Source organism: Euleptes europaea, chromosome 12 (genome assembly GCF_029931775.1).
Source record: "Euleptes europaea isolate rEulEur1 chromosome 12, rEulEur1.hap1, whole genome shotgun sequence".
In the NCBI taxonomy this organism is placed as follows: Eukaryota; Metazoa; Chordata; class Lepidosauria; order Squamata; family Sphaerodactylidae; genus Euleptes; species Euleptes europaea.
In genome coordinates, this window is record NC_079323.1 from 56,963,178 (window position 1) to 56,983,819 (window position 20,642).

The following is a 20,642-nucleotide window of genomic DNA, read 5'->3' on the forward strand; positions in this document are numbered from 1 at the left end:
GCTTAAAAATGCCAACATGAATGGGGAAGGGAACAGACTTCTTTCAGGGTTGTTAGAGCCAAGACCAAATTTAGTTTATAAGTACTGTTACTGGGGTAGATTGAACCATCCCCCAATAGCTTCAAACTGGAGCCCAAAGGAACAGCAGGGTAAAAATATTTCTGTGAATAAACTCTGCTCAGTTGAATAGTAGGACTGACCCTCCTATATATAAAATCCATTTGAAATCATTGGCTTATACAAAGAAAATTCATATATATGCAATGGTTTTATAATGTTTTATTACAATTAGAAAGTTACATCAGAACAGGTGGAAACACTTTACTGAAGTTGTGATACAAGACAAGCATCTAACAGATTAATCTCATAATTTAGGTGATCAACACTAATGCACAATCTGCTCAGGAACTGCAGTAACACCTCAGTCATTTTGGTCATCGTCCAAATCTTTCTTCCCTGATGGAGGCTTGGGCCCACCCGCTGGTTTTGCCATGATGATCTAGAAAAAAAGGAAATTGTCAGCCTCCTTTCCCTTTCCTCATGCAACACAAGATCCATCTGAATGAAAGAGGCATGACAGAACTGCATTTCATCCATTACTATTCAATAATATCCATCCACATGCCAGGTTCCTTTAATGCATAATGTATTAAATTGGAAAGAAAGCTGTAGATTTTAGTCTTGACTATGAACGGTTTAGATGTCACTATTTGCAGTGTCTTATAAAAAAATTACCAAATGTTCCATATTTCTCCCAAGTCTAAATGTTTTTTTTTTAAAAAACAAGCAAACCACAAATACTATGTGCCCATCATATGTTACCAATACCTCCTCAAAGTTCTGTTGCGTTTGCATGCAATTTTAATTAAAAAAACCCACTAAGCCAACAGTATTTCGACCACAATTTCATTTACAATAGTATCAGGGGTTGTCCCATGCATGTTGCTTATGATCCCTGAACACTGAAAGGCAAGTTTTACCACCTACAATGGCATATCTGTCAGTAGGATCTTTTAGGGAGTTTCCACAAAGTACTACCAGATATTCCAAGAGCATTCATTGATCAGCGTAAATCTTAATATCAGGTGGTGGTGGTGGAAAGTGCGCTCAAGCCGTAGCTGACGGGTTGAACCCTGTGGGGTTTTCAAGGCAAGTGATGTCCTGAGGTAACCTGCTATTGCCTGCTGTGTCAGGACCCTGGATGTCCTTGGTGGTCTCAGATCCAAATACTAATCAAGGCCAACCTGCTTAGCTTCTGAAATTTAATGAGATCAGGCTCGTCCAAAACATTAAACTAGCAAATAACTGCCAAAATACATTTAAACCTGAATGTACTATTGTGTACATTTCACTTGTAAACTTTTCATCAGGCAAGAGGAAAGGTCCTAGCATAGATCAGTAACTGGTTGCAGCAGTTCACAAAACAGTATTTCGCAGCTGCATTAGGAACTATTTAATTTGTTCATAAATTATCTGGAATCAGGAATGAATTGTGAAGTGGCCAAGTTTGCAGATAACAAAATTATTGGTAATAGTAGGAAATAAAATGGATTGTGAAGAACTTCAACACTTTTTCAAGCTAGGTGACTGGGCAAGAAAGCAAATAAAAGGTTTAAAAGAGGGTAAAAAGCTTAATTTTTTGTCACCCAAATCATACATTTATATATATTTGTGGGGTCCAAATAATGGTGACTGACTACAAAAGATCTTAGGATCATGGTAGATAGTTCAATGAAGTTCATGGGCATTAGATTCAAGACAGACAAGATAGTACTTCACATAATGCATAATTTTTAAAAACTGCTGAAGGATATGGTGATAGCCACTGTACAGATGCCTTTAGAAGATTATAAAAATTCATGAAGGATAAACTTGAAGGTTAGTTGTTTTGTGACAAAGGAAGGCTTTCATTCTGTGCTACTAGGGAAACCAAACTGGCCATACAGCAGGGCTCTTGTGTTAGTTCACTGTAGTGAAAAAACCCCACCCTGTAAAGTGTATCATGCACATTTGTTTCCAAATTAACTCACAAAATCCTGTTTTAGGAATATCTAACAGCACCACAAGATGCTGCATCTTTAGTATTTTAAGCAGGCTGTTAGAAGGTGACATTGCCTTGAACACACATGCTTATGTGAGATCTGGGCAGAAAATCCAGGAATAAAGTACTCATGCAAACACCTGTCATTATGTGGAACTTCAAACTAACTCTTACTCCACACTACTGTTCATGATCATCTTTCCAGTCATCCTTGTCCCAGTGTCCTGGTGATTTAGGGGCTTTTGGACCACCTGCTGCTTTTGCCATAATAATCTACAGAAATTTCACAAAAATTTCCACAAAGTTTCATTAGGTCATTGTATACTAACACTATGAACACCTGTTTTTATATGTGCAATGGGACAGATCCAAATCTCATTTTCTACTAGTGGAATGACACTTCCATCAGGGATGGGGAAGATGATTTTCACCAATTTTTCACTCCCACTACAGATCCCCACACTGTACCCGTGCTGTTCCCACATGTCCCCCAGTGAGGGGGTCGCAGTTGGAAAGGAGAGGCAGGAAAGCTTAATTTTGCAAGTTAAATTTACAGTACTTTGAATCTATCTCATTATCCCTTTGAAGATACTGACCTGTAGTCCCTAGCAGAAAACGCTATACGCTAAAATGACATTAAGTTAGCCCTAAACAGCACAACATCTCAAAGTAGCTGAATTCTGGGAAGTATGCATCCCTGCAATAAAAGACTATCAACATTACATTAGCTTGACAACAAAACCCAAAACACTGAAAACTTATTGTGCCAACTCACCTGATCAACTCTTAAGACAGTGACTGCAGCATTTGTAGCCAGCTTGATACCCCAATGTTTGCCAAGGTATGTGTCTAATACACCAGCTTCTAACATGTCTTTCACAGCCGCAGCTTCAGCCTGTCAAAAGGACACAGAAAATAATATTAATATCTGAAGAGTGTCACAGCTCCCACCTTCCCATCTTCTTGCCATGACTGTTCTGCCTCCGTTTTGTGGCTCCATCTCTACCCCTCTCTTTGGTCTGTGGCTAAATCCTCCTGTTCTTCTACCTTCTTTACTGTACTTTTATCCAGCCCTTCCTGCAAGGAGCTCAGGGCAGCACACACTGTTCTGTGAGGTAGATTAAGCAGTGAGAATGATTGGCAGCGCATGAATTTGAACCTGGGAATTCCACCAACATGCCAACCACTAACACTAGCTCTTTCAAAAATCTTGCCTGTATTAATCTGTAGAGCTGTTCACCAAAACGAGGTGAGCTGCAGACAGAATGTGCAAGATTAAGCAAATTACATTGACTAAGAGAAAGAGTAGGAGCAGACCACATTTGCAGGATTGAATTTAGATCATGAGATATAAAGGCTAGCTTGTTTGACCGTGAAGAGATGAAGCTATGGCACAAACATCAAGTCCACAGAGAAGACTATATATAGTACAGTCAGCCCCATGGCTATTATTCTGAAAAGTCTCAACCCCACCCAATCGTACAATACCTTGTTGTCAGATCTACCCAAACAGAAAGGACCTCCAAATGTCTCAACCTGTTACCAAAGCAGACTATCCCTGACAAGTAACCTAGCTCTTTCTTGTTCCTGCCCTTATTTCAAAAGCATTCTATATGAAAACTCTTCCCAAACTCACCTTCTCTACAACCTCAAGCCTCTTCCCTCCGCTTCAGCTAATCCAGAGGTTTACTATTTTAAAGTCACAGAACATCCATTGTACATCAGTAAATGTCAAGATCAGGTAAAAGCTTGATTTTTTTGGGGGGGGGGGTCTATTGTCTTAAGATATAAAAAACTGCCCCAACGATCCTCTCTGGGAAGGGTCTTTCACAAGTTTGTCTAGAGAAACATGTTCTGTTGGCTACTGTAGACAATTAACTTCTTACCTCAATATCAAACCCAACATTTTTGTTGCCTTCTTGATGTACTGCGTAGAGTTTGGAAATGAGTTCATTCGCCTTAACCCCAGAATTTTCTGCCAGAGCACGGGGTATTATTTCAAACGCCTCAGCAAACTTCTTGATAGCATACTGATCAAGACCTGGACAAGTCTAAAAGCAAAATCAATTGTTTAAAAAAAAACAACAACCAAGCAGCATAACAGAAAGCTACATTTAATAAGTAGGTCTGCAATTTACCTCTCCATATGAAGTGATCTGCTTAGCCAACTCAATCTCTGTTGCACCACCACCTGGAACAAAGCGCTTATCCTGCAAAACAGTGGAAGTAACTGCAAAGCTACTTGGAAGGTAGGAATTTTTGTCATTAAGTATAAAAGCTTCAGAGTTTAGGTTATTTTTTATTTTATTAATTTCTACCCCGCTCTCCCTAACCCAAAGGTGAGACTCAGAGCAGCTTACACAATCTAAAATAAAAAATTACTCAAGCTTACCTAACAAGTACTCTATCTTGGTAAAACAGTACATTTGTACTTGCGTTTTGGCAACTGCATGTACTTGCATTTTAACAAAAATGTCACTTCCTACTCACCCGAGTGAGCACTTTGAATGTATTGACACCATCATCAACTGCTCGCTCCACATCATCCATGAGATTGTCTGTAGAACCACGAATTAGTATAGTAGAAATGGCACCATCTTCGTTTTCTGTTAAGAAATTGACTCTTATGAAACCTAAATGCAGCACCTGAATATATATTATAGTCAAAGTATAAACTGTAGCACAGAGCTAGGTAAACTCCAGCATGCATGCTAAGCGGCATGCCACACTATCTTGCTCAGCACAAAGGGCTAGTTCTCTGCCCAATCAACCAATGGGAGTCCCTGAGGTGTGGCAGTGCCAGTGAGGATGGTGGCATAGGTGGTGATGGGCATGGCTTGAGCCTGGCACTCTCTCCTAAACCAGCACAGCCACTAGCTGAATCCAAGGCAAGTCCAAGCCTCTAGCAAAAGCACTGAGGCTCAGCCTCCCTCCAGTGTATTTAGCCAAGTACAACCCTCGTCTTCTCTCAACCCCCATCCTCATCTTTGTTCGCACAAGCAGCCTACTCACTGAGGGACACTGCAGTTTTGGGGATCTTGAGCCAAAAAGGCTTATTACACCTCATCAATTAAAAACACAAAGAAACATACCATGTTTAAACACAACTACTTGTGTTTCTCCAACTTCTGACAAATAAACATTATCACAATGACCCATTTCTTCTTGATTAGGCGGTGTCTGTAAAAGAAAACAATAAGACTTATGTTTATGCCAAGACAGACACCTACACTGCATGACTTCTTGTTATTTACATACCAGTCTGGGGAGGGCTGAAGCACCAACTGTTTTACACAGTCTCCTGAGATCCCATTTAGAATTCAGCCTTAAAAAAAAAAAAAGTCTTCAGGAAAGACATGACGGTTATTTGAAAAATGTTATTTCTACAATGAAATCAAATTTCTGTGAGTGTTTACTACCAGCCCAGTGCAAATAATTTACAAATATCACAAGATCCATCCTGGGTGCTCCTCTGACAGCTAAAGAGGGCTGTGGCTCAGTAGAAGACCATCTGCTGGGCAAGCAGAAGGTCCTGGGTTCAATCCCCGGCACTACCAGTTTAAAAGAACCTGGCAGTAGGTAATGTGAAAGCCTCTGGAGAGCTCCTGCCAGTCTGAGTAGACAATACTGATAGACCAAGGGTCTGATTCAGTGTAAGGCAACTTCATTCCCGTTTAAATAAACCCTGTGCAGACAACTCATCTGCTCATGCTCTCCCAGATGAGGAGGACCAGTGACCCAAGTACACTGGCCCAGCCTCTGCACATTGAGTCGTCTGCATGGTGCAAACGCTTGGAGGAAGCACCCTCATGCACACCCCCTCTCCGATATCAGCATTTCTTCAAAGTGTTCACACCGTTAAGATAATCTGGTGATTGTGCAGAGGCACAGCCAGTGTACTTCCCCCTTCCTGAGCAGTGAGGGAACAAGCAGATCATCTACAAAGGCCTATAGCAATACAGTGTTCTGGAAAGGGTTGCTGCAGTACAATTATCTCCAGCAACCCTCTCTAGCACAAGAGTAGGCTGGCTTTCGTCTTGCATAGTCAGCAAGTTCCATGATCCACTGATAATTACGATCTCTTGCAGCAAAGACATGAACTAATCTGTTAACTGATTTGACAATATTGTTTAAAAAACTAAAAAACAAGAACAAGTGCTTTGCTGGATTTGATCAAAACCTAACCAGCCCAGCATTCCTTGAAAAAATTCAAGAGACAGAAAATATTAGCTGGTTCCCAGATGTACTGTGGTCTACTTTCTATCCCTCCATTAAAAGAAAAATTGGGTTTTGATGTTTTTATATCGGACTTTCCAAAGTATCCTTTTCAAGGCAGCAGGGGTTTTTTATAAGTCTTACCTGACTACCATGAGATTGTATTTGTTAGCATAATGAAGAGCCATGTCTGCTATTTTCCCACCAGATACCACAACATTTGCACCAGCATCAGCAATAGCTTTGACTTGCAGTTCCATTAAGTTCTCTTCTCCTTTGCTGAAAGTCATCAATTCTTCAGCATTCTTGATCAGTACTGTTCCCTATAAAATAATAAAATGTGAGGTCGAAGATTATTCTGAAATGGAAATTTTTCCATGTAAGACATTTTCCATTTCTACAGATGCATAGTTTCATAAGATTAGCAACAATGAATAGATGCAAACTTGCTAGTTTAAAAATTGTAATTAATATTTGTCAGGTAACTCAGAAAGATCCATATTCCTGCTATATACAGCATCACCTATATAAGCCCCAAAGAAGTAATTGTGTACTTTTTTTCCTGATCCACCAGTTCTTCATTTAGACTCACACAGCATGTACAAAGACTTGGGGTAATGGGAACTCTCTCACTTTATACAGGAATTCACGATAGAACTTTTTGCAGGCATAACTGTATAACTGGCTGTGGGATATGTCCGGGTACCACTGAATTTACACTGAAGTTTCTCTGCAGTATCCCACTGGGACCAAGCAGAACACAAAAAGAAAGCCCACCACCTGGCTTATGCTGAGGGTTGCTTATGCAACTCCATACATAAGAGAAATCATTTTGGGGGGAAAATAAGCAGCATATATATGAACGAGCCCTTAATTAGAATTAATTATAAGCATTTATTGAAAACTCCTGAACATACCTTGGTCTCCGTTATCATACCATCAAAAGGACAAGAATATACAGCTATTTTAGCATCTTTGACAGAGGTAATATCACCTTCAGTTTCTTTTTTAAAAACCATGCCATGCAATACTGTAGAGGCACAAATACCACAACCCTGAAGAAAATACAAATTACAATCACTATTAAAATGTAGTAAGTCACAATTTTAAAGCAGCTTTATATACAATCAAGAACAAATTGTGTTTATATACACTGATCTTATCTTAAGAGCTCACAGTAAAATGAAATTTGTTATAATTAGACTGCTTTTGTGTCTTCTCATGTGTCCCTGCCTCCACGTATCCCCCGGCACATACTAAGTCCTATCTTTCTAATTTGATGTATGATAAAGCGATGTAACAGAAAAACGCCCTTTTATACTCACAACATTCTCTATTAGAGAACATTTTAATGATAGCCTGATGAGTATTAAATGCAAGCATTCAAGTTTAAAACATTTCAATCTGAAATACTGACAAAGTGTAGTAGAAACTAAATTCTGCACCTAACAGACAACTAAAAATGCCAACACTATAGCAGTAATTCAAATCAATATGCTACATCACTATATAGATATCTCAAGTTCTAGCTTTGACAAGGTGTAGAAAATTTCCACACAAAATTTTCCAGTGCTGTATTATTCTGTACAATTGCGTTAAGGTCTGCATTTATATTTTATGATTTTGTAAACTGGTGGCTGGGGGGAGAGCAATAACAAAAAGTCATAACAATGAATTAAAAATAAAGTTACGAATTCAACAAATGTATTTATTCAATTTGCTTTCACTGCACACCCTTTACAATATTAAAATAATGTAAATGAGTTAAAAATACATAAAAACAGCTAACCAATATAAAATATTAACACTGAAATACTGAACTATTAAAATATGTAGCTTGCACTATCCCACTAATAGAACACAACCAAACCTGTGGATTACACTTAAAGGCCAACCTAAGCAATTCGGCCTTGCATGCCCTGTGGAAACTAAAGACCAGCAGGGCACAGGCGTCATCTGAGAGTGCATTCCAGTGTAGGGTCCACAACTGAGAAAGCCCTTCTCCTGGAGAAGGCTAACCGAGCCATCCTGGGGCCAGGCACCTTAAAGAGCCCCCTCGAAAATGACCAAAGGGAGCACGGGGGGTTGTAACAGGAGGGCCAGTCTCTTAGGTATGAGGGTCCCAGACCGCTAAGGGCTTTAAAGGTTAACACCAACACCTTGAATTGGATCTGGAAACTAATTGGTAGCCACTGCAGCTGCTGCAAAATTGGAGTAACATGAGCTGACCATAATGTTCCGGTCAGCAACTGGCAGCTGCATTCTGGACCACCTGCAGTCTTCAAATCATTTTTTAGGGTAGCCCAAGAAAAGCAAATTACAGTAGTCCAATTTGGATGTGACCATTGCGTGGATCAATGTGGCAAGGTCTGACTCAGACAAATAAGGAGCCAGCTGGCATGCCTGGCATAACCACTGGCTACCGCATTAACCACTGGACACTGCATTAACCACTGAACTACCGCATCCAGGCACTGGGATAGTGCCGAGAGCCCTGCCACCGGCTGCTTATCCAGCAGGAAAAAGAGCTGTCATCAGCATTTTGATGGCCCCCAACCCCAAATCTCCTGACAATCTCAGCAAGAGGGTTCATATATATGCTAAATAACATCGGAGAAAGGATCGAACCCTGTGGGACCCCGCAATTCTTATCAGGAAGACCTTTCTTTCCTGATAGCAATCCTCTGAAAGCATCCCTGGAGAAACTAGGAGAATCAACTAAGGGCAGTGTCAATCAGGACCAAATGATCAAATGTATCAAAGGTGCTAGAATTTGTGTGTCAACTGTTTTCAGTGCCTTAGGTCTTTCCCCCGTACATTTAAACTATGTAAAAGAAGTACACTCTATACTGTATTTGAATGTTTGCAATTATTATTCCAGTAAAAATACTTCTACGTATAGTTGTGAATTTTTTCTAAGCAAATGTTTCGATTGGGGACTAAAGTTAACATGTGCTATTTTAGTTCAGTTTATTGGATTTATATCCAAGCCTTCCCTGATTACAGTCAGGCTCAGGGCAGCTAACAATCAAAATGATACAATCAATTTAAAATACATACTGTAAAATAGACTATAATTAAAACCTTATTATTTTAAAATCCAGTTAATATTAATTTCAGTGATGGGGACAACCAGTCAGAGAGAGGGACGGGGAAAAGGAAAGGGAAAACAGAACCAAGATACCAAGATCAACTGAAGAAATAAAACTAAGGTTTGTTTACTAAATATATCAAAATAGATGCACAAAATCAGATGATACTATTTCAGTACATTGAAAAACATTCCAGAAAACCTATCTATAAAAGTTTCCAATTCATACTTTTCTCTGGGGGAGGGGGGAGCTGCCCACAGCCAGCACTATTCCTTTCCCACAAAATCTGTTCCTAAACAATCTCGCCTTCTGTGTTTTTAAGGACAAGTCTTTAATTTTGTGATTCTACAGAAAACTTTGTAATTATAAGAATACAAAAAAGAATCACAGGTTAATTTAGACATTTATACTCTGCTTTTTTCCCCAATGGGGACTGAAAGCAACTTACAAGTGGCTGTAAACTGGCTATCAACATCGTATCCTTTTATTTGTTTCCAACTAAAGTTCAGAATTTTTTCAAAAATAGTTTTAAAACTTCATAATTTACAAGTTTGTTTAAGAAGTTCTCAGAACTCCAAGATTATCAAACTTTGCGTCACAGACACCTGAAAGATCCCCAAAAACGTGCCGCTACAGAACACACAATATTGAGAAGAAAAATTACTTACTACGATCTTGCATACTCGGATGTTATCAACATTGAAATGGCCCGACTCAGGAAAAACAGACACTGTGAGAATAAAACAAAAGCCACACATTTTTTAATGAAACACTGCTAGGTAAACAAAAATCTTTCAGGGTTAGTTAGATTTGGCTTAAAGAATATGCAAGAACTGAATTAATGACAAAGATCAGTTCATGCAACTCAAAACCAGTTTGGCACTACAGGAGCCATATCATGAGCTATGATTTAGCTACTTCCTCTTCAGCACAAACTAGATTCAGAAAGACAACCTAGGCTTTGTATTTCCCCTGGAAATTAGTTGATGTGACCCAGTGATCAGCAGAAGGCATTGACAGTTATGGATCCTTCCCTGCTCCACAGAAATTTATTCCCAAGGTCATGGAACCCACATGGGCAGAAAAGGAGGGAAGTATTTGATTCCTTTCCCCTTCTCAAGACAGCCTCCTGACCTGTAGTCCCATAACAGAAAATAAACTTCCTGAGACCAGAATGGACTGCTGGGGGGAGGAGAACACAGGAAAAGTCCTTGATCCTTGAGTTCATGAATCACAGGGTCCAACCCAGTGGTATACAAACATGGTTTGGCAAGAACACACAAACCCCAAATTAGCAACCTGGATGTAGCTATGGTCTCCCCTGAAATGGAAGTAACTGACTGTAAGCATGGAAGGTGAGAACAGAGCACAGGAACACAACGCCAAGCTATAGTATGGTGCCACGGGAAACCACACCAACATTATGTTCATAATAAGAAACAAACATTGCTGCAAATGGGCCCCAAATGCACAGTGCATCTACAGACCCTTCCTTTTAAATAGGAGTTGTGGACCAAACTGAAATTAGCAGCTCTCAGGTCTGCCAACATCACCTTCTCCCAGTGGTGCAGCTGGCCAATGGGGGTTGGGGTGCAGAAAGCTGCTTGAGAGCCATCTGGCTAAGAGCTTATGCTGAACCCAGTTTTACCTTGTTCCTTCACCCAGGCACAAATGATGCTCCATTTACAGCCTTTAGCTGTAGGGCATTATAAGAGATCTACCCAGCAGCAACAAGAATGATATGATCTAAATGCTGAAAGCAGCATTCAACGTAACCAATCCAAAGGTTCCCAGGAAATCCAGAAAGCAATTTTAACTGTGTTTCTTATTACAAAAGCCAACACTTGATCCACATTAACGTGAACATAAAAGATCAAAGATATCACAGACACAAACTTCGTATCGTCTTTAGATAAAACCACGCTTACTTACCACATGCCTGTGCAATAAGCTTAGACAGAAACATTTCATTGCCACACTGTTTACTCATTATTGAAGTATGCAGCAAAGATGCCACTTCTTCAGCGTCCCGAAGATTTTTTGCGGAGCAGCACACCAGATCAGGAAGAATCTCTAGTGCTTTTTTACAAGCTTTTTCGTAGCCTTCAATGACCTAAACAAAATATATCCACATGTATTACAGTACAGCCAACAGTAAATTTGGTATTGTTTCAGGAACCACTTCTAACAGTCTGGCTGTGCAAAGAATCTTGTACATACAAGTACAGTGGAACACAATAAAAGTGCATTACTGTTCTGCAAAGATCTCAAGCATCAAAACAGTTTATTCCTCCTCCTGCTTCTTAAAGTGTTGCCTAAAATTTATGTTCTGTAGATCTAGGGTTCCTCAAGACCTTTGTAAGTTGCAGTGCCATGGGCTGCAGCTGGAGTGAGAGATCTGTAAAAGCTGAAGATTCCTCCTTGCTTTAAGAGGAACGCCTTACAAATTAAGTGATGTCAAGTCACAACCGATTTTGGCAACCCCAGCGAGGGGCTTTGAAGGAAGCAGAGAAATGCCATTGCCTTCCTCTACAGTTTTCATGGGTGATCTCTTATCCAAGTACTGACCCTGCTTAGCTTCCAAGATCTGACAAGATCAAGCTATATAATGCCACCTTCCCATAACAGGGGACCTTAGAATACCTTTTTGTTAAACTTTTCTCCAAGCAGTTTACAACAGAACCAACATAAGAAATATGTCTTCATTTGAACAAGGTTCCCAGCTCATTACTTGAAAGTGGTGCAACTAAGATATGCATTAGTGATATAAGACTCTTTCTAAATTCTATGTTTCTAAATTCTACTGCTGTTTCTATATGGAGGATGAAGTGAGCTTAGGTGAACTAGCCCTTCAAGGAAACGTGCTGCCAAGCAGCAACTGTATTTTTAAGAAGACTATGATGACAGAAAGAATCCAATCTCTGTAAAAATTACCAGAGTTACATGGTTTTGGAATACTAGTTTGAATTACAATAATCTGTTGGAGGGAATTACCTCTGAAACAGAAAGTCCCATTCTTAGGAGTTCTTCCGCAAGTTCCAAGAGAGCTCCAGCAAAAACAAGCACAAAATTTGTTCCATCACCAACTTCTTGCTCTTGCATGTGAGAAGCCATGACAATCATTTTTGCAGCAGGGTGCTGAACCTATTTAAAATTTTATGTAAGAACTGTTAAGCATAACCACAAATATCTAGTGAGCACTAGCATGCTTCACCATGCTATAACAGCAACAGTACAAAGCCTACGTGGACTCACTCCAATCTATCCATGGGTTTAAAATAGAGTAACACTGTACAGGATTGCACAGTAAGGGACTTAGCTTAAACGCTGTTATTGAATGTTTTATGAGAGATAAGTTTAGCCATGTGAACATCCGTATGAAATACCAAGGCTACTTCTAAAAAATGTTTGGTTAAAAATAATGTTTATTTCATATTTAATACACAAAACTACACAGTACAGAACATACAATACAATAGCCACATTATAAGATTTGACAATCTAAACAAGATTCACTATCTCTTTTTTGATAATGCTTATTTATTCCTATTCCAAAAAGTAATGAAGGCAGGCCAGACTTGTACAAACTTATCCCTGGCATGTCTGTCTCCATCCCAGTACCTCCTATATGCAGATATTTCCCCCATTAACATAGTATACCTTACTTTTCTTAAGTCATTTTTCAATATCTGGTGCTTTCTCCTGTCTCCAAGCCACAGATATTAACATTCTGGATGTGGCAAATAAATTCTTATTAACTGAGATCACTTTAGACATAACGTTCAAAAAAGGTACACTAGGATCTTTTCACATTTCTATACGTAGAATTTCTCTAGCAAGCGTTGATGTAGCACTAGCAGCAATAATCTATTTCAGCATGAAATAAGCTTCTTATAGCCTTTCAAGTTGTCTGCTCTAACCAGCACTGGTTGAAACTGCTCCCCACACCCATCTTTTTAAAAACATAATACATCAGGTGTGGTGGTTAGAGTGTCAGGCTAGGATCTGGCAGACCAAGGTTCAAATCCCCACTGCCATGGAGGTTTGCTCAGTGACCTTGGAACAACTCAGCCTAAACTACCTCACAGGGTTGTTGGGAGGATAAAATGGAAAAGAGAATAATATAAGCTGCTGCTGGACCCACTGGCGAGAACTGCAGGGCATACATGTAGTAAATAAGTAGGACAAGTTACACAGATCTGCCTTTTGTTCAAATCTCCTCCCACACCATACCATCTCATCTTTCCCTCTTTTTCCCTCCCCTCATCAATCTCTGACTCAGAGAGCCTCATAGAGAAAACTTAATAGCCAAGAAAATAATGTCTCGAAAAAGAATATATTAACAAAATACTTCAAAGAACTCCCATGTTTAATGTGGCTCATTTTAAAACTGATTCTAGGTAAAAGTCACAGAAGAACTTACCTCTAATTCTCTTAAAATAGTAGCAGCGTCATTAGTAACAAACAGCTTTTCCAAATGGTTGATAACCATTTTGTTCATTCCTAAACAAAATAAACCAAAACACTTTAAGTACAGCTTCAGTCTACACTGTGAGCTACATTAACCACGCTATTAATCATGCTTGGAATTTAATGAATACAGAAGAATATTTTGCCTTTGTAAAATATGAAAAAGTTTCAAAATTAGAACAAGTGGCAAATTCCTTTAATTTGTCAATAAAATAACTAAAATGTTATAAAATGTTATGCCTTTATAATTGCCCTTTTAGGTCTAAAAAAAGGTCATAGGTCTCTTTATAAACATTAGAGAGAACTTACCATTTGGTCCATAAGCTGTACGAGTTGTTTGAGCAAGCTCTTTACATGCCTGAATGTTTCGATACACTGCCTCCTCCAATCCTGAGTAATGCTACAAATAGAAAACACGTATTCGGTATTTTCTGTGAATTTCCGAAATGTTAAAATACACGACTTTAGACCAAAAGCAAATGCAAACCAAACATTTTAAAACTATCAGAACAGTTTAGCAATCCAAAGAATGTTTAGTAGATCCATTAATTTACATTTGTTCCATTCAGGTATCTGTGTGTAAATCAGAGATCCCATAATTTGAAACTGCTTTCCTCAAAGTATCACTTCAAAGTTATACCTTACGTTAAATTTTTGGTTATGAGAAGGGGATCTTCAACATCAGTACGCTGTTAACAGCTGGATCAGGGCAGGCCGGCACTGCTGTTATTATTAGATCTGACAGCTGAGTTCAACGCAGTCGATTACGACCTATTGACCCACCGTCTCACTGATGCTGGCATTCATGGGACAGCCCTCCAATGGGAGCTCTCATTTCTCCGAGATTGGGGACAGAGGGTGGTGCTAGGGGAGAGTTTCACCATGACACCCAATGGTGTGTGGGGTCCCTCAGGGGGTGATTCTTTCCCTAATGTTGTTTAACATCTATATGCACCTCCTCGCCCAGTTGGTGCGGAGTTTCATCAATATGCAGATGAAACCCAACTGTATCTGTTGGTGGATGGCTAACCGGATACCATCCCAGAACATCTGAGCAGGTGTCTGGAGGTTGTAGTGAAATGGTTGAAGCAAAACGGCTGAAATTAAATCCATCAAAGTGGGTGGTTCTGTGGCTGGGTAAGGGAGGTGCAGATGTGGGGCACCTGCTACCGGCTCTTGACAGGGTACAACTAACACCTGCACCCACGCTGAAGAGCATGGCCATGATACTGGATATCTCCTTATCAATGGAGGCCCAGGTCACAAATGTAGCCAAAATGGCATTTCCCCATCTTTGCCAGGCTAGACAGCTGAACCCTCCCCAACCTAGCTACTGTGATCCATGCAATGGTCACTTCTAGGCTAGACTACTGCAACTCACTCTGTGCAGTGGTGCCCTTAAGGCTACTGCTCTGGAAGCTTCAGCTTGTCCAGAACGCAGCGGTGAGGGTCCTTACTGGAACCCCATACAGAGCACACATCCAACCGGTGCTCCACCAGCTGCATTGGCTCCAAGTTGAATACCAAATACAGAAGATGTTTAGAGCCATCTTGATTTAAATTGATTCGCGTTATATTGAGATAATCTAATTTTAAATTATTATTGCATATGAAGTTGTTGGAATTTTGATGTTTATTACGGAATGCAACCTGCCCTGAGCCCTCTTTTGAAAGGGAAAAGGTGGGATATAAATCTAATTAAAAAATAATAGAAATTTCTGTCAGCAGAGCAGTCTCAAGATTCGGTACACACATGCAACATTATACCAGACCAAATCAGACAACTGAACAAATTGGCACGAAACTTTCATAGGCTAAGATGGGTACCCAAGTGCTAGCAGTCAAGGTCAGAGAAGCCCCGCGTCGTGTCCCTCACATTCAAAGCCGGTTCTTGCTACCAACACCCTTCTTGTGCCACAGCCGCCAATGGCGGGGAAGGGAATGTCCATCCAGCCGGTTCCACCCTCCAGTTAAAACTGTTACCAGGCGAACTGAAGAATGGAGTGCCTCCCAGACACCCCACGGAGGTCGTAGGGAGAGGGAGCGCTAACCCCACCACGCTCAAGGAAACACATGAAGTTGCCTTATCCTGAATCAGACCCTTGGTCCATCGAAGGCAGTATTGTCTACTCATACTGGCAGCGGATCTCCAGGGTCTCAGGCAGGGGTCTTTCCCATCACCTACTGCCAGATCCTTTAAATGGAGATGCTGGGGATTGAAATCAGGACCTTCTGTGTACCAAGCAGATGGTCTGCCACTGAGCCACGGCCCCTCCCCAGAACATAAGTAAAGCCATGAACACATGAAGCTGCCTTATACTGAATCAGACCCTTGGTCCTTCAAAGTCAATATTGTCTACTCAGACCGGCAGCGGCTCTCCAGGGTCTCAGGCTGAGGTCTTTCACATCACCTACTTACCTAGTCCCTTTAACTGGAAATGCTGGGGATTGAATGGGGGGCCTTCTGCATGCCAAGTAGCGGCCCTACCCCTGAGCCACGGCCCCTTCCCAAAAAATCAAATACATTATTATTAACTGGAGGTTCTGGGGATTGAACGTGGGGCCTTCTGCATGCCAAGCAGAGGCTCTACCACTGAGCCATGGCCCCTCCCCAAAAATCAAATACATTATTATTAACTGGGGATTGAACGTGGGGCCTTCTGCATGCCAAGCAGAGGCCCTACCCCTGAGCCACGGCCCTTCCCCAAAAATCAAATACATTATTATTAACTGGAGATGCCGGGGATTGAACGTGGGGCCTTCTGCATGCCAAGCAGAGGCTCTACCACTGAGCCACGGCCCCTCCCCAAAAATCAAATACATTATTATTAACTGGAGATGCCGGGGATTGAACGTGGGGCCTTCTGCATGCCAAGCAGAGGCCCTCCCCCCGAGCCACGGCCCCTTCAGCAAAAACGGTTGTTCGGCCTTGCGCGCGCCCAACCGGCGCGTTGCCATGGGCGGCGGGGGCCCTGCAAGCTCCGCCCCTCGAGAGGCGCGTGGCAACGGCCGGACGGAACGGCCCGCGCGGCCTTCGCTTCTGGAACCTTCCGCGCCCCTCACCCGCCCTTCCTCTCCCCCTCCCCCCCCGGCACGTCATCGCCCGCCCCTCGCTCACCTTCGCCCCTTCCTTCAGCATCTGAGCAAAGCCCGGAGCCTTGGGAACGTGCAGCGCCATCTCCGCTCTCGGGACGCCTTTCTCCGCTGCCACACGCGCGAGCACGGCCACAAAAGGGAAGCGCGAGGCTGAAGCGGCGCGCGCAGCCGCCGCCTCACGCGCAGGCGCGAGGGCGGCGGGAGGCGGCCGGAAGCGAGGGAGCGAGGCTGGGGAAGGCGGGCGGAGCGTCCCGCGTCCCATCACGGCGCATGCGCGGCTGCAGAGCGCCCTCCCTCGGTCGCCATGAGATTGTTGCCTTGCGGAGGGCGGTGGAGAATGATGGGCGCCTGGCTTGCCCAGTCATTTGCATTTTTGTAATATTGGTGGACGTCGGTCGGCCGCCCTGATCCGAAGTGCATTTTCGAGCCGGTGGAGCTTTGCTTTCGAAGTTGCTGTTCTTTGCTTGCAAGGGCCATTTATTCATGGAAGGTTTTGCATTGGATTTGTCACTCCATAGATGCACATTTCCCCCATCTGAATTCTCAAAACTCTGCATGGCGGCTTATTGTTGAGTTTTGAGAATATGGATGGGGGAAAAGTGCATCTAAAGAGTGGCAAATCCAATGCAAAACCTTCCATGAATAAATGGCCAAGGAGAACCGAGGAAGACGGTGGCGCGTAATTCAGGGGCGTAGCCAGCCTGCCTCAATTCCAGAATGGGAGGAGCGATGATTTCACTGCAGTCCACAGAAAAGGATGCAATCTTCTTGTGAAGCCCAGATGCATCAGTGCATTTTACCGCATATGAATTGTTAACGGCACATGCCGAATAATGCGCTTTCAATCCGGTCTCGATGCACTTTGAAGCTGGATTTTACTGTGCAGAACGGCAAAATCAACATGCAAACTGTCGTTACAGCGCATTGAAAGTGCATTATCCAGCATGTGTGGGGACCCCCTGTGGTACATAATCTTTAGCCAGCAATATTCAGTCTTTCAGAGAACGTTGCACAATTTTACTGATCTTATGGAAGATCCCTTGAGAAGCTTAGAAACATCAAGGTTCCCCGGGACATAGTTTGATAGGGGTTGCCAAAATCCAGGTGGGGCCTGAGGTTCTTCTGGAATAATAACTGATTTCCATAGGATAGAAATCAGTTGCTTTGGAGGAAATGGCATCTTTGGAAGGGTAGACTCTATGGAATTAAATCCCTGTTGGCCTCCCTCCCTAAACTCACTCTCCCCAGGCACCAACCCCAAATCTCTAGAAATTTCCTAAACCAAAGTCGGCAGCCCTAATAACCACTGTCCTAAAGCACTGCTGGCGCATCGAATGTGAATAAGTGTTGCTGGAATACTAAATAAATACCATGGAAGCTGGCTCTAATTCATGCTGTGATTATGGCTAGAACATAATTGTCCTTGAATATAAAGCATAGGGAATGGATTAATTGAAAACTGGCAAGTGTAATACAATTAAATTGGTTGTATATGAAACTTCCAAGGGTTTAACAGACTGCAATGGAAAGTGATAGCTTTCTACCAGAAAGGAATAGTACCAGAAAAGAATCCTTGGACCCTAGCCACAGTTCATTTGGGTCTCATATATAAATGTTTGGATACCTAAAAGAAGCCCGTCAGAAAAGATGTGACTGTGTATCACCAGCCTGTTCTCTTCTGACTAAAGATTGGCTTTTCTATGGGACCACACAAATAAGACCACACCCAAGACCAGGGCCAGGTCCAAAAGACAAGTCAAGCTGCCAACGAGAGGTGTAAGTGTCACCCCATGCAACAGAAGCACTCTGAGCAGGGACCCCAACCTTTCTGAGCCTGTGGGCACCTTTGGCATTCTAGCACAGGGTGGTGGGTGCAGCCACAAAAGGGCCACTATGGAAAATGGAGCCAACCACAGAATGGCCATTGAAAAAGACGAAGCAACACAAACACACAGGAAGCCCAAGTGCAGGGTTCAAGAGGAGTAACTTTTTTAAAAATACACTGGGAAAGAGGAGTAAGAGAAAGAATTAAAAAAAAAAAACAAGACTGGTGGCAGCTATCAATGAAACATTATTTTAATCCTCACAGCCAATCAGATCTCCAATGGCCAATCAGAAGCCCTGCCTAGCAGGAGCCTCACCTGGCCTCACCCAAATTCTAAAAACACTTGGTGGCTGCCAGGAATGGGGACCCCTGAGTTTGAGGATCAGAGAGGTTCCCAAATGTAGTAGAGAAGAGAAACCACCCATTTCTCAATTTTTTATTGTTAATATTTCCCTCTGTGTTATGCCACATAAGTAAACTTAGTTCTTGCTCTCTGATTTTTCTTCTTCTCTTTTTAAAGTTATCCCATGCCACAGCTTTTGACCACAGCTTTCAGTGGGATTTATATTTCAGCCCGGATTCTATTCCAAAACTTTATTCCCACTAGGATTCCCGGTGTAGTGGATAAGGTAGAGACGTGACAAAACCTGGGGTAGAGTCTGATGGGATGAAGCTTTTAAAAGAGGAACATCACAGGAGGCAGAAGCAATTCTGTGTTCTCTGGATGGGGAGCAAGATCCTGTAAAATACCTAGACAGAAACCTCACCGATAGACAATATTGTCTGGATGTCATCTAGACATAAATATTAAGCACTTTCCTTCACTAGTGGTGATCTTAGAAATTAATATGTTTTTAAACAGGTGTAAGGCTAGCCGGATCTCATCAGATCTCAGAAGCTAAGCAGGGTCAGCCCTGGTTAGTATTTGGGTGGGCGACCACCAAGGAAATCCAGGGTTGCTGTGCAGAGGAAGGCACTGGCAAACCACCTCTGTTAGTCTCTTGCCTTGAAAACCCCATAAGGGGTCGCCATAAGTTGGCTGCAACTTGACGGCACTTTACACACACACACAAGATAGAAGTGCTGTTCGTTTAGAAATTATCAAGTAGGCATCTTTCTCCATACAAGGGGGTGGGGGAGTGAGGAAGATCCTGCTGACTTGCAGGCAGCAAGCTAGCAGCAGTTGAATTCCATCTAGGCTGAGCTTGTCTCTTCTTCCTACAGGTATTTAGCCACAGTACGGTAAGAGGCGCAAGCCCTTTGGCAGTAGTCAGCTTCGTGGACCTGGATCAGCCCAGATGGTTGTATTTTCTTTGTTTATTGTTCAAATAATGTTGTAATTTGGAACTTTTTTATAAGTCACTTTGGGTTGCTCCAGGGAGAAAAACAGCCTAAAAGTGCTTAAATAATTATAATAAATACATGTACCGAACTGAGATATTCCTGCATAGGACAGGAACACTTTGCTGTGAGAATACAAAATTATGATAGCACATACTCTGGAATTTCAGCCACCTATGAAAATATGAAATATGAACCCAATGCCTTAATGGTTTGGAGATAGAAATAATTCACACTGAAATTGGTATGATTTGTTCCGCTGTTCTCCAACTATGTCAGCAAGGCAAATAAACTCAAGATTCTCCTTGGAGAATAACTGAATCCACTCTTAATGATCAGAGCAGAAGGCTAGACTGCATAAACAGTTAATAAATGATAGGGTCCCACCCCATCCTGTTATCTCATTGTGGTTCTTGGGAGTAGGAAGCATTTTTTTAAAAACAATATGTTATTGGCAACTCTATATGCAATATTAGTGCTTATGACAGCAAGAGATGGGATTTATGGCTTGGTGGAACACCATATTTTATTTTTTACAAAGGCTTACTGAAGACAGAATCCA

General features: G+C 41.9%; 1 protein-coding gene across 2 annotated transcripts; it reads right to left on the reverse strand.

The window, feature by feature from the left end:
* Positions 1 to 323: 323 nt before the first annotated feature.
* CCT8 (chaperonin containing TCP1 subunit 8) lies at positions 324 to 17,020 on the reverse strand. Of its 2 annotated transcripts, XM_056858480.1 has the most exons (16): positions 16,937 to 17,020; positions 14,128 to 14,218; positions 13,772 to 13,851; positions 12,343 to 12,492; positions 11,281 to 11,461; positions 10,017 to 10,078; positions 7,174 to 7,311; positions 6,401 to 6,579; positions 5,300 to 5,366; positions 5,134 to 5,221; positions 4,532 to 4,647; positions 4,180 to 4,251; positions 3,928 to 4,092; positions 2,817 to 2,936; positions 2,216 to 2,314; positions 369 to 499 (listed from the first exon to the last, which is right to left on the reverse strand). In XM_056858480.1, exons 1-15 carry the CDS (start codon positions 16,994 to 16,996, stop codon positions 2,222 to 2,224), a joined length of 1,662 nt encoding a protein of 553 aa, XP_056714458.1. In that variant the 5' UTR covers positions 16,997 to 17,020; the 3' UTR covers positions 369 to 499; positions 2,216 to 2,221. The 2 variants fall into 2 exon arrangements, with proteins under 2 accessions (XP_056714459.1, XP_056714458.1); XM_056858481.1 differs by lacking the exon at positions 2,216 to 2,314 and having other exon boundaries at positions 324 to 499.
* Between the last annotated feature and the right edge of the window lie 3,622 nt (positions 17,021 to 20,642).

Excerpts from the sequence above, each read along its gene's own strand:
- CCT8 (XM_056858480.1), bottom strand. The coding sequence starts at position 16,996 with ATGGCGCTGCACGTTCCCAAGGCTCCGGGCTTTGCTCAGATGCTGAAG. Across the intron at positions 13,852-14,127 it reads TACAGCTTATGGACCAAATG|GAATGAACAAAATGGTTATC; the intron begins GTAAGTTCTCTC and ends TATTTTGTTTAG. Across the intron at positions 4,252-4,531 it reads CATTCAAAGTGCTCACTCGG|GATAAGCGCTTTGTTCCAGG; the intron begins GTGAGTAGGAAG and ends ACTGTTTTGCAG.